Genomic DNA, 13,692 nt, shown 5'->3' on the forward strand with positions numbered 1-13,692 from the left:
CAGTGAGAGCAGCATCTTTGTTCGATACACGCTCGATTTCGACTAGCGACTTTCAGCAGCTTTCTCCGTCGCCTCCTACGACCCGACGACAAACGAGCCGAGGAGCGCTTTCGAGCGGGGGATCGCGCGGCGGTACTGCAGCACTGCTCCTCCGGCAAAGCGTCGTAGTACGTGGTCGTGGTCGTACCCGCATCGGAGCGCGGGCGGAAGGAAAGGAAGGGCTGCGGATTCGAGCCGCGGCCGTGGCTTCCCCCCCTTTCTGAACGCAGCCTCGTTCCCGCCTAATCCGCTAACGATCGGGCGGCGACGGGTCGGTCTAGCCACGCCGCGCAATCAATACGGTCGCCTCGCGCGCCGCCGCTCAGCCGGAGGAAAGTGCGACCACGACGCTGTTTCTTGGCCTCACGATGGACCGCGACGGACGCTACGACGAGCCACCGTAGCCAATCCGTTGCGCGGAGAGCGTCACGTGACTCGGCGCTCGCCTCGTCCCTCGGTCCAACCGTTCACCTCGAAGCTGACAGCGCGGTGGCAGCTACGCGCTCTCCGGAACAATCAGACGTCTCCCTTCCTTCACTTCAGCCAATCCTGAGCCAGCTTTGACTGACGTCATCACAGAACAGGGTCACGTGGTCAGAGATAGACGTATATGATTGGTCCGACAAACACGTAGGTTCCATCGCACTGTCAGCTTGGAGTTGGATTGACCCCGGTGGCTTCATAGTGTCCGTCGCGGTTCATGGTGCTGGCACGACCGACCGGTTCTCTCCCCTCCCCCCAGCACTCATTAGGACCGGGGGTGGGTGGGGGTGGGGGGGGGGGGGGGGTGCGCTGGGCTGGCTGGGCTGGGCAAGCGGGCGTGCCGCCGCCTACCCCGCGGCGGCGGCAGCATGCACGCGCTCGGCGGGCATGATCCCGCGAGCGGCGATTTAATTATCCGCTTGTCGGCGGCGGCTCGAGAGCGTTTAATGTTGGCCGCCGCAGTCCGCCTCGCCCTTCCCGCTTGTCTGGCTGTGCGCGTCGGGACTCTCTCTCCAGAGGACAAGGCAGCTCCGTTGGTCGTCGGCATTTTGTTGGCTTTCACTTGTTCATTTCGCGTTCGTCTTTTTTTTCCTTCTGGGCTTTTTTTTTTTTTTTTTTTTTTTTTTTTTTTTAAGTTGTTTTCGCTCGGTTGTCGTGTTTGTGTTTGCTTCTCTGCTTACGACTGTGACGACATTTTGACGCGTTTTTTTCTTAACTCGTTTTTGTTGGGCGGTGACACAACTCCCGACGCGGACGACAAGAGTAACAAGAACAAAAAAAAAAAAAAAAGTTGTCTGTTATTTATTTTGTCCCCACCCGCGTCACCCACCCTTAAACTCTCAATAAATTTTATTATTTAATTTTTTTTTCTCGTTAATTTGCGAGGTGTGGTGCGTTTAATGAAGACACCGCAAGGAGGCGGAAATAAAAAGCGCCCGCTCTCCGAGGACATCCATTTCGTTCGTGCAACGGGCCGTAACCATGTCGGATCATTTTCCCTATACTCTGGGATCTCGAAATCTGCGGGCTGTTTTTATGTAAGCTCTACATTAATGAAGGCGCGCCGATGCGACACTACGAGCAGTGAGTGTGGCAACGAAAATAGCTCCGATCCTTTCGAAAAGCCGTTTGCGCGTCGTTGTAATACTTCCTCCGTCGTTGTGACGCTCCGAGTCGTTTGTATTTTACGGTTGTCTATGGGTTTTGTTGTTTTGTTTTTGCGCACGGTGACGACGGAGTGTTTTTTGTTGCGGGAATCGCGCTTTGCCCCGACAGGATGTACTCTACTACCCCGCAGGTGGTGGATACACACGAGGCGGGGCCGTTTTATAACGTCGACGTTCACTTCGAAACGAGCCGAGACCACACGATGCATCCGCGCACTGCACTCTCTCAAGTCTTGTATACTCCGCGGAAAATAAAAAAAAAAAAAAAAAAACACGGAACTTTGGACTCCGCGTAAAAACAACTCAATTTAAAGTATGCGGCAAAAAAAGAAAAGAAAAAAAGCGCAGGTTTAAATTACGGCGCAGGCTCGCGTTCCCGAGCCTCTGTCTGCATTGTCACGGGCTAAAGGAAGGTTGTTCGTTTTTGTTTTGTCGCTTTTAAAGGAAATGCCATTTTTACTTTTTGGGTGTGCGGCGGTTCGCAGGTGTGCGTGTTTATTTATCTCTGTGACACGAGGTTATGTAACGAGATACATTTGTTGTCGGTGTCCGTGTAATCTGTTGCCGCGTTTCCAAAGAGCGCGGTGTGGCAGCGCGATCGTATACGGAGCCGCACTTTGGCCACGACCCCCTGATCTGGATGGTATAACATTTAGAGTTTGTTTTAGGCTTGCGCGTTTCTCTAGGTTTATAGTTCTCGGTGTTCTTAAACTTAGTTTGATCCAGTGCGTATTTTTTTTTAAGTATTTTTTTTTTCCGGTTTGCTGTCGCTTATTGTAGAACCCGCGGACTTGTCAAGCTATACATTACAGCTTTTCTTTTTCCTTGGGTCCAGCATTAAAATCGATGAAAAATAAAGTTATTAATATGGCTTAATATTATCATTTTCCTTTACCTGCAGCCGAGTAAAACAAAACCTTTCTTTATATCCCTTAAAACAGCAACAACAACAAAAAACAAACAATTGTAATATACTGTTTTTTTTTAAAATTTTCATAATATAATATTTTTGGACGTGTTTTTTTTTTTTTTTTCGCCTTTTGATTTGAATTTGGGCGTAATGAATGTAATATTTTCTCGTCTTTCCGGAGACGCCGGTGGTTACAGCACGTAAAAAGGATCAACTGAAAAAAATAAAATACAACCGTAAAAAAAAAATATGCCGACGTTAAGCTTGTTTAAAAATTTTCGTAGAAAAAGCAGATAAAAACGAAAGAACCAAAAGGACTCCCCCGAAGGCATCGCATACTTCCGGAAATAAGCCCCGTGATAGTTTGACGAGGTAGAGCTTGGTGCTTTTCGAACCAGCTGCGGTGTGCTGACGTCAAGGTCTCGGCGCATGCACTCAAACGGGAATTTCGACTGAACAACAACAAACGTCGCGCTGTTGCCCGGGAATATTTTAGATGACGGTCATAAAATATCAATAAATAGTAATTAAACTTTTGGACGCCTATAGTTTCTATTCTACGGCTCCACAATTTTTTTTTTTTCGCATTGAATCTTACGGGCTACGTTCATAAAATAATTGCTACTTTTCTCGATAAAAGATCGGAACGTTCACGAGGTCTGTAATTGCCCGGGTATCATAAAACGCAAATCAATTAAAAATTTAATATTTCATTGCACTTTTTTTTTTTTTTTTTTTTTTGTGACAGGAAGTTGGCCATGTACGAAGGATTGTTGCGATATGTTAAGTTGCTGCAATATGTTTTGCTACTTTTCCGCGTACGCTGTTTTTTTTTTTACTGGCGCACCTGTTAATGATCGGCGTTGGCGCTTTATTTCGCTCGGTCTCTTTGTTTAGCGTGTACAATCCGCGCTCATTAATATTCGTTAGCTCCGTTTGTTTGGTCGATTTGAGCGTGGGTTTCGCCCGATCGTTATCTGGCTCCAGCTTTACTGAGTGTGCAAGTCTGCCGCCGCTCAACCAATATAAAAAAAGCGTTTGTACTTGTATGTATAATTAAAAAGAAAGAAAAGAATAACGTGTTCGTGCTTAAATGTATAATTAAAATTTTTTGTTTTGCTACGAAGCGCGGATATTTAATGGAAGCTTGTCGAGCCCAACGTTTTAGGTTGAGAATGAGCAGACAGGGCATTATCTTATCGATAACACAATGTCTAAAATATATGTTTTTCTTCTTTTTTTCTTTCGAGACTGAGAATATGAAAATAACGTTTTAGATGGGTTTTTTTCTTTTCCCCTGTTGAACAGTGGTGTCAGCTGCGGCGGTATTGCGTGTAACCTTATAATTGGCGAATTAATTGACTATTTACGAACTAACTTGAACTATGTTTTCGCTGTCATATACCTCGGGTAAAGATTTTTGTAACCTGTCGTTAATATCAATTTTCAAAAAAAAAAAAAAAAAAAAAAAACTGTTATTAGTGACGGCAAGCAGCCTAAGAAGCAGATTTAATTTTTTTTTCTGCCCAAATAATGATAATAATAAAACAAATAAACACGGAGCTGTGCCAACACCTGTTCCGCGTTTGAAACTGAACCGTTGGTCAGCAATCGCAGTACACGTCGACGACATGGGATATTCTGAAAGTAGCGTAACATTTTTACTCTTAACTATAATAGTAACTACACACCTTCGTAACCATTGCATTTCGTCTAACTTGGTAACTTTTTAGGATTTGCTTTCTCAGCTCTGCTTTCACGTTGTTTTAGCGTACGGCCTGTTCTCAGTGTTAATCGACGTAGTGATCTCTGACATAGTATTCTCCCCGATGTAAGGTTCCTCGTCGTAGTGTAATCCAGCGTAGTGTTTTTCGACGTAGGTTTCTTACGTAGTGTACTCCCTACATAGTGTTCTTCGATGAGTCTTCTTCGACGCAGTGTTTAGAAATTTGCTTGCGCTCCATTGTTGCGCAACCCGGTGGTGTTTAACACCGTGTTCGCTTTGTTTCAGCAGCAGCACACGGGATTGGCGCACCTGATGGTGAGTATACTGCGGCTGTGCTCGAGGGTGCACTTTGTCACACTGTAGTGCAGTGTTTCGTAACGGACGCAAAGCATCGGTATACCAATATGGCGGCAACCCGATTAGGTTCCTTTTGCCCCTTTGCGAAATAGAGATCTGGCTGCGACAGGGACAGAGAAGTTAACCATGCGAGATTCTCTCAGGGCTGTAGTTTGTCGCAGGTTTAGAGTAGCAGGGCAAGTCTCTTTCCGCAGAGGCTCGCCACGATTGAGAATTTCCTCCTCCGCACTCGCCTCCTTTCCGGTGTTCGTTCCATAAAAGTGGAACGAGTGGAGGGATTTTTAGGATGTCAAGGGCATGGTAGCGCTTTTAGACGAGGACAAAGGTGCCCAGTACCAACTAGTCCAGCATTCTGCATTGATAAGGCTTTTTGGGAATATACCTTGTTCTACAGTTGGCGCACGATGCTCAGGAAACTTGTAAGCGCAAACTTGTAAGTCGTCCGTGTCTCCTTCGCGTCCGTCTCTGTCTGCGCTTCCGAGTCTTCTGAGCACCTTTATGTGTGTATACACCGAATTCAACGAATCGCGATCAACACGTTCGAAGGGCGCTAATTTGTTGCTGCACGTGAGTGGCGCCCCCTTTGACGTGCTGCGTGCTTCGATATCCCAGCAGCAGATGCAGGCGCAGCAGCTGGCCCACGGGGGCCCCGGCGGCGGCGCCATGGGCCCCGGCGGCGGCATGGGGCCCCTGATGCCCCACGCGCTGGCCCTGGGCCCGCCCAACAGCGCGGCCAGCCTGCTCGCCCTCTCGTCGGGGCTGGGGCCCGTGTCCGCGGCCGCTGCGGCCGCCGCCGCCACGCTCAAGGACCACGACAAGCGGGCCGCCGCCGCAGCCGCAGCCGCCGCTGCCGCTGCCGCCCAGGGTGAGAAACAGAAACCCCCCCCCTTTTTTTTTGTGTGCACGCTCTTGGTAGCTTTGGAGCGCGTTCTCAGTGGGCGCTGTGGCTCTCTTTTGAGGAATGTAAGACCCGGCGGCTGGGTATTCTTCGCCTGGGAGACGGGCCTTGCGAAGGTTTGTAGAGCAACACGTTCTGACGAACAAGTACGGTTCCTGCGCGCGCCCAGAAACCAGGAAGGTACGAAGGGAAGCGTCTGTACGTTCGCCGTAGTTCGCCGCGCCGACGGTAGCGCCACCGCCGCCGCGGAGTGACGTCAGAGCGTCCTTTGTTTCCTCGCTTAAAAAAAGGAATGTAAATGTTCCCTACTCGGTCTCATTTGTTTTTTTTTTTCGTCTTTCTGCAATTTTTTTTTTTTATGGGGGGGGGGGGGGGGTAACTGGTATTTACTTGGGCCAGTTGTTAACGTTTATAAAGCGTGAACAGTTAAAACTAGCCCAAACCCACGTTTTATTGTACCAGACATTTGTCCGTCTGTTCGTGGACGTTCTCCCCTCTATTTAGCGAGAAAATTGTCGCCAGGTGACGTCATGGTATCACGTGACATCACGATTTCCCACGGTGACGTCACGTGACGTCAAATTTCCCTCTAACTTATTAAACCATATGTTCTCGTTCGCTACCCGAATCGACTGTACAGCTTCTTCTAAAAAAGTTTTATAATGCATACTACGAATTTATATAAAAATTGCTGCCATATTTTCCCCCTCAGCTGTACCGTGCGAGTGACCTTGGTAAGAGTTGACTGAAGCAGTCAGCTGTGATGATAGCAGCACACACGCGAGCATGGATGAACCCCGGATGAACTTGCAACCCCCAGCAACTTCATCTCGCGCCTTGGCCAGCACGCTCGCGACTACAGGCGGGCGGATTGATAGAGCGGAATGGCTCGGCCACTCCAAAGTGAAACCGAGCCTCGCGGCAGCGTCGTCAGCGACGCGCCAACGAGCCGCGGCGCTGCCCACCGGAGCACGTACCACGGCGCGAGCGACGCCGCCGGCGGTGTCGTCGCCGACAGGGCCCTTGGGTGCGAGAGGCCCGGGAGCGCCCGAGGGCGCTTAATTAGCCGATTAGCGGCGCACCCAGCTCCCGACGCGCGATGAGGTTAATGAGGCGAGCGTCGCCGGCATCGACCCCGACGCCCCACGACCGCGTAACGGGCCGCGACGCCCTTCGCTTGTCGGGACGCCCGTTGACGCGCGCGGCGCTGCGCTGGGGAGGGGGAGGCGCCAACCGACGCCGCTACTCGGTTCACGGCGAAAAAGACAAACAAAAAGAGGCCGGCAGAGCGAGTTTCTTTTGCTGGGGCCGGGGCGGTCGAGCGTGGCGTCATTTGTCGTCGCCGGCATGCCTATGGCGGATTAATGCGAGGGGGTATGGCGGGGGTGGTGGAAGCGAAGGGGCTACTGCCTACTGCTGTCGAAGAGCAAAATTTCTCTCTCTCTCTCTCCTTTTTTTTTTTCTTTTTTTTGCAGGGAGGAGGGTGAAGGCAGCGAAAGCTACGCGGCATTTTCTCTCTGTTTTTCTGGGATAGTTGTGGATAGTATTTTTTTATTCGTTACATTTCTCGAATAGGCTTTTGGGCTTTTTATTTTTTTTATGAGTCACTTTGCCTTACACCTTTTCACACTGTGAGTTTTGAACAAACAGATGCATACATGTAACTAGCATCTCGAGCTTGAAACCTCCTTTATTAAAACCGAGGACTGAGCCGTTGGTATTACTGTTCCTGGCTTTGGTGCTTGACCTCCACTAGCTGCATAGTCACTCTTTCGAAAGAATGTAGCGTAATTCGGTGAGGCGGGGTCTGGTGGGCTTGTTCTCCTTTGAACCATCTCAGCTCGAAGGTCTGGCCGGTGGTTTCCTGTTGTTGAGTAATCCACAAATCCTGAGAGTTTCACGGGTTTCTCTTTGCTGTGTTTGTGAGGTGCAGTGACTCAAACTTTGAAACCTGATACTGTGAATCACCGAGGAGAAGTAGCATCAGCGGTTTCTTCCATTAAAGGCATGGTGAACCGAAATTTGGATTAAAAAAAAACAATGCAGGAGATGTAGGCAGGACGCTACAATCCCTACAACACTACTCGTAAGGCGATATCTCGAATGGACGGCCGTATTTTTGGAAAAAAGAAGTTGAGATTGAACCAGGCCGACGAGGCGCGTGACGCGTGACGTAGAGATACCTCGTTTCCTCCTCTCTTCGCTTCACTTTCTCAAGGCGGCGAGGGGGAGAAGACGTGAGGCCGTTCCCTCACCTTCTGGGAGAAACATGACAGGAACATTTCAGTCAAATGCGCCTCCTTTTTTTGAAAAATACGGACATCCGTTCGAGATATCGCGGTATGAATGATGTTTTGGTGTTTGTAACATCCCGTTGCACGCTTTTGCCGCATGTTTTATGGTATGCAGATTTTGGTTCAGCATCCCTTTAATCCGCTTTGATTTTACAGAGCCCTCTGTAAAGGTCCACCACATCTGGTTTGACATGTTCACTTGGCCTTTTAATGCAATTTTCATAGTGTCCATAACATTCAACATGTAACTCATAATGAGAGAGAGGCTACTTCAACACTGGGACATTGCCTTTTTTTTTTTTTTTTTTTTGTGGCTGTAGCCAAGTGCATTGTAGATCCTAACTGGTGTGTTTTCTTTTTCTGTTTTTGCCGGCCTTCCTTCCTGCGACCGGAAAAGCAGCGGCAGATGACCGGGTGAGTCTTTGCGTCGTTCCTTCCTCCCAGGAAGATGTCGAGGCACTCCTGCAGGATGAGATACCGATTGCAGCCGTGTTTGTTCTTTATTAATATCTCTGCCATGCCGGCTATCTCAAAAATTCCCGTATCCTTTCCGGAGCATTGAAAACAGGGCTCGGAATTTGTATTTTAAATTGTAACATCCTGCCTCGCGTGAAATTCTCTGTATCTCGGTGTGTGCTTTCGAATTCAATTCCTCCCCCTCAGTCTTCCTGTAACATTTAATATCTGTATTTCACTAAAACAAATTCTTGTGAAAGCTCTTTGTGCACACTTCTTGTTGAAAGCACTGAGTCAAGCTGTCCTTTCCCTGTATGAAGTGATCAGATTTCATGGCAACTTTGCAGTGGCGTTCATATATACATGCCAGAGAGATGAAATGCTAGCAGTGGGTATTGGGAAAGGGTTGTCGGCTGGGAAGCCTCAAACTGTCAGCCAAACATTTGGCTATGAGATGTGGCTGTTTATAAAGGAAGAAACTGGGTCTGTTCTTAAAGGGATACTACAGCGAAATTTCGGTGCTCATTTTTCGGTCTATATGTGTTCAAAAAAGCAGCATCACATCGAACGTACCAATTTCTTGTTAAAAAAGTCACGAAAAGGAATTTTAAAATGAATTAAACAATTAGCAAAGAGCACCTGGTGGATGTCGCTAACGCCTTGCTTGTAATGCCCGTCTAGCAACCTTGACAGCTAGTGACGGAGGTTGTCTCGCCTCCGGCCACGACGAGAGAAGAGGGGCAGGAGGAACTCCCCTCTTTTCTAGAATGCCTTTTGTGTGTCGCAGAAGTCGCTATTGTCCTCCTACAAGATTAGAGAAGATTAACCCGTCACTCAAAATTCGTACAAAAGCAGCCGCTTCGGTGGCTGGAACGACTAGGCCATCCTCTCGACGTCAGCCTCGCCGTAGCTTTGCTCGTCCTGAGACGACCTACGTCACGATTGCGTTGGATGTCACGTGGTCTCCGCTGGGCCTTCTCCGAGCGCTTGCCAGAGTGGGCCGTTTATAACGAAAAATACAGCCACCAGGCTGAAAATACAAACGTGCGATTGTCATATACGGATATTGTGGATCATATTCAACCTATTTTTGAACACAACGGGAATATTTCAAATTTCGTTGAAGTATGCCTTTAAATTGTCTCCAGCTGTTTCAATTCTTTTGGATGTCTTTTGAGTTTTGGTAAATAAGAGACAAGTAAGAAAACATGCAATGTTTTTACTTGTGTGGCATGAAAATTTCTCTAAAAATTGGCTCTTCAGCATAGTGAGCTGAAGTCTTCCCTCCCACCTTTGAGGAGCATCAGCCTGTTTAAATAGTGAAACGCAGCTCTTCCTGTGTTTAGCAATCTTACTGAGGTTCTAAACTTACCGACATAGCGCTGGGTGTTTGTTCCAGTTTTCTACATCTCCATAAAATTGCTTTTGAAAATTTAAGCAGGTGAACCCAACTGCTTGAATTTAAGCCGGTGAACCGAACTGCTTTTCTGTGGAGAATCTTCAGTTTGCTACATAGAGGCACCAAATGTTTGCATTCCTTCTACAATGTAAGGACGTTTGTCTTAGATCTAGTGCTCCTGTATACCGATTTGACAGCCAAGAAGTGAAGTTGCGTCAGTTTTGTCATGTGGAGCACACCATGAATTTTGGGGCTACTAAAGCAATGTCAAAACCAAGTGTTAACTTGTTGGTCCAAGAAGTCACCAGTTTTAATGTAAGGACTTTTTATGGTTAGATAAGCTAAAACCATGACAAAGAGTACACTGAAAGGCTTCCAATGCCGTCCTTTGGTTTCAGAAATATCTGGTGTTCTCTTTTTTCTGCGCTGCACTCGGATGGAAGCAGGACGGTTGAATAACGTGCTACCTGTTTTTCTGCAGCGGAACTCTCCCTCCCCCCGTGACGCCAAGGTGCGGACGCGGACACCGGACACAGAATCCGAGAAGAAGCGGCGAAAGGAGGAGAAGCACGATGTCATCGTCCATGTGAGAGCACCAAAGAGCTACCCAAGTTGCGCATGCAACATCTTACGTAAAATCCAGTTCGAGGTTCCTCTAGCAGCCCGCTGGAGGAACGTCGCTTCAAAAGTTAGGTTCGTGTTTCAGACACTCAGCTCAAAAAATGAGTGTCGGGATTCCAATACTCCGTTCCAAGAATGAATGTCGTGATTCCAACACATCAAATATTATTGTATGATTTTCGATAATGCCAGTCATATCACCGATATTCCAAATGAAAACGTTAGGAATCTAGTCACCAAATTTCAGCTAGAGGCTGCCGATTCCACCAACCGTGTTTTCATGTCACCGCCAGCCAGCTACCGGGAGGAAACTCTTTTTAGGCTGTGTAAAGTGCTAGAGGAGGCAAAGAAACGGGCACTTCAGCCTATAAAAAATCTTCGTTGAGCTCCCAGTGGCTTCCAAGCCTGGAGCTTCTTCCATCTGTGATGCTGAATTGAAAGTGTGAGGGCACACAGACATCTAAAGCACTCTCCTGAGGTTATTACCTTTCCCAGTGCTGTGTGCTCTCGAAAACACACAGTGACAGTAAAGGGGTAACCAAGCTGTCTCATACATTGCACCTATAAATTATAATTGGAAGCTCTCTAGACCCTCTTTCTAGATCAAACGTTCTGCACCTTGGGCATATCATTCCATCTTTTGGAGGAGTTGGAACTACCAAGAATCAAGTGGGGTATATAACAAATTGCCTTGGTGGAAATATGTTGGGCCTAAAACTTGCAGCAGTGATTGCAAGAGTGAATGTTTGTTCCTAGCTCCTCTCAGAAATTGCTAAGTTGAAATGAGCACTCGACGGCCAAAAAATGGTGGACGGGCATCGAATGTTAGTTGTAGAGAGCAGTTGCTTGTACAATGCAGGTTGCAGAGTTGCGCTGACATTGAAAATAGGATCTTTCGAAACATCTCGCAGCATGAAAAAGTGTGTCCAAATTTGTAGCTCCTTTTGGGGTTGATGAGCATCAACACACGAATGTACTGAGTGCGCGATAAACTCTTATCATGGCGTCACTTACATCACTCAAAACTCTCGCAGGATAACGACGATGAGAATCAGGACGTGGACGTTGCGAATGAGGTAAGTCTGTTTCACATCTTTTGTAGGGAGGGGCACACACTCTCTTTTATTGTCACATACAAGTTTTTATTTTTAAGGCCCTTGCTGGGGGATTGGATTTCAATGGATCGGGAAAGTTGTTTTTTGTGGCATACGCATTATATCTAGACACTTAAAAATATATTTTTCTGGGAGTGTGCCCCTTTAAGAGGGACAGAAGAAAGTGCCATATTTTCCAGTGTATAAGTTAAATCGTGGCTTTCTTCTCCAACACTTCGATCGGTGCGTCTCGCGCAACGATATGGCTTATGCACATTTTTTTTCTATATTAAAGTAGGGGTCTTAATTGTGAAATTTGCCACGAGGAGATATATTTCCCTTTTTGATTCGTTCACAAGTATATCGAAACTTGCTCCCTTTTGCAAATACATTGTGATCGTAACACACACACACCAGTTTTTCGACACAGTTTCGCCGCGCCGTCCGTACAAATATACGGGTGCGACTTACGGAAAGGTGCAACCTGTAGGCCGAAAAATGCGGTACATTTACTTGGTCTGTAAATGTTCTAAATCTTGTTTTAATGCGAAAGCATCCACTATCCCATGGAGCGGAGCCAGCGGCGTCTGTAATCGCAAAAGAAATGCCCATTCTACCCATGGGCTGAGCAAAACGGCTCCTAGATAGCCATTGGCGGCCGCTTCACAAGAGCGCACGTTTGGCCGTGGCTCTCAGGTCGGGCGTTGCCAGGGGCGGGTGGCTGCGGCCGCTTCTGCTCCTCTAGTCGCCGAGGAACATGGCTGCGCCTGAGGCATCTATATCGTCAGCGGCCGCAACTTTGGCAGTAGCAAAACATTGCCGTTCACGCCAGTACACCGCAGACAAACTAAAGGAGCGGAAGAACGACATTCATGATTCGCTTTCACAAATCATAAGAAGTGTTTAGGTGTGCTCAAAATTTTTTCCTTCCCTTTTCACGCGCAGGACCCGGTGTCCCCAGCCAACAACGGCAGCCTGTCCCCCCGGGAGAATGGGAGCGAGCGCCCCATCAAACGGGAGCGACCCCCGAGCCGCTCGGGCTCCTCGTCCAGTCGGAGTACGCCGGTGTCCTCCAAGTCGGCCAAGGACGGACTCGTCAGCCCCCGCATAAACTCCGTAAGGACGCCCACCCCTCACACCTCCGTCCAACGCTTGGCTTTTCCCGAGGCGGCTTGAACGTTCTGCGCACTTTTGCGGGACGTTCTAAGGATGTATGCTGCTCTGGGATGAAGAAGAGACGACCGACCCTGACGATTCCCGGGGCAGACGACTGGGCGGTCATTGAGTGCTGCCCCTTTTATTCTTCGACGACGTCGCGTTCACGCCCAGACGGTGTTGCCACCTCTGAACGGTGCACTAAAGCAGATTGCTGCGTGCGATCGACTTGTCTTGGTTTGCTCCCTGTATATATATATATCTATTCACACAACAAACAAACAAAAAAAAAATAATAATAATTTAAAAAAAAAAAAAAAATATTGCTTGGGGGGAAAAAAAAAAGCTTGGAGGGACAGACGGTGCGGAAGTTTCGGTTTTTAGACTTCTGTGTTGCCTGTCCTCTTTTTTTATCATCTCTATCTTATGTTTACTTTTATCGGTGCTAACCGTCGTGACTTATTTTGTTTAGTTTATGTTGTTTTTGTGGTGTCATATTATTTGCTGTAGGCATGTCAAAGGTAATAAGAGCACCGTTCTCCGGTCAGCTTTATTTGAGTACGAGTGTGCCTCCCCTTGGGTAAGGAGGGTTTCTTTTATTTTAGCACATGGGTATGCCCTTGCAACTTTGGAAACTATAGTGCCAACTCATGGCCCAATAACATAGCTTTCGATTACAGTCGCATAGTAAAAAATGCTTTCACAGAAAGCCAAGACATTGCCCGAAGGAAGTAGTGACAGTGGCAGCAAGACGCAAAAGTTCGACACTGCTGCATTACTCCAATTAAGAGATTGTATCTGAAAATATGAAATTTTCAATTACCGTAAAATACTGGGCAAGTGCCCACTCGAAATTTAGGAATAATCACGAAAAAATGAGGGATGGGTGCTTGTCTGGTCATCGGTTTTACATGTAAATGTACTGTGCATATTTTCTCAGATCTTAAAAATTTGGGAATGGGCACTTAATGTAGAATGGGATGATGCACGGTATTCTACGGTAAGTTCATTGCATCATCCAAGGGGAGGGTACAATATCTATTAATGTAATATTTTCGTGCCTTTGCCGGTAATCTTTGACACCGTTAATGTTT

The 13,692-nt window shown here is 47.5% G+C and overlaps 1 protein-coding gene across 13 annotated transcripts in view; it reads left to right on the forward strand.

The window, feature by feature from the left end:
* Positions 1-13,692, forward strand: part of LOC8038033 (transducin-like enhancer protein 4) — a 105,891-nt gene that overhangs the window by 69,199 nt on the left and 23,000 nt on the right. For 8 of the 13 annotated variants that reach the window (XM_042290924.1, XM_042290923.1, XM_042290925.1 and 5 more), the window contains exons 7-12: positions 4,610-4,639; positions 5,294-5,546; positions 8,271-8,287; positions 10,210-10,314; positions 11,384-11,425; positions 12,389-12,559. In XM_042290924.1, coding sequence (XP_042146858.1) covers positions 4,610-4,639; positions 5,294-5,546; positions 8,271-8,287; positions 10,210-10,314; positions 11,384-11,425; positions 12,389-12,559 — 618 coding nt within the window. The remainder of the gene's footprint in view (positions 1-4,609; positions 4,640-5,293; positions 5,547-8,270; positions 8,288-10,209; positions 10,315-11,383; positions 11,426-12,388; positions 12,560-13,692) is intronic. The other 5 variants (XM_042290926.1, XM_042290915.1, XM_042290918.1 and 2 more) reach the window with 4 other exon arrangements.

This window comes from Ixodes scapularis, unplaced genomic scaffold (assembly GCF_016920785.2).
Source record: "Ixodes scapularis isolate PalLabHiFi unplaced genomic scaffold, ASM1692078v2 PGA_scaffold1__304_contigs__length_218370807, whole genome shotgun sequence".
NCBI classification, from domain to species: domain Eukaryota; kingdom Metazoa; phylum Arthropoda; class Arachnida; order Ixodida; family Ixodidae; genus Ixodes; species Ixodes scapularis.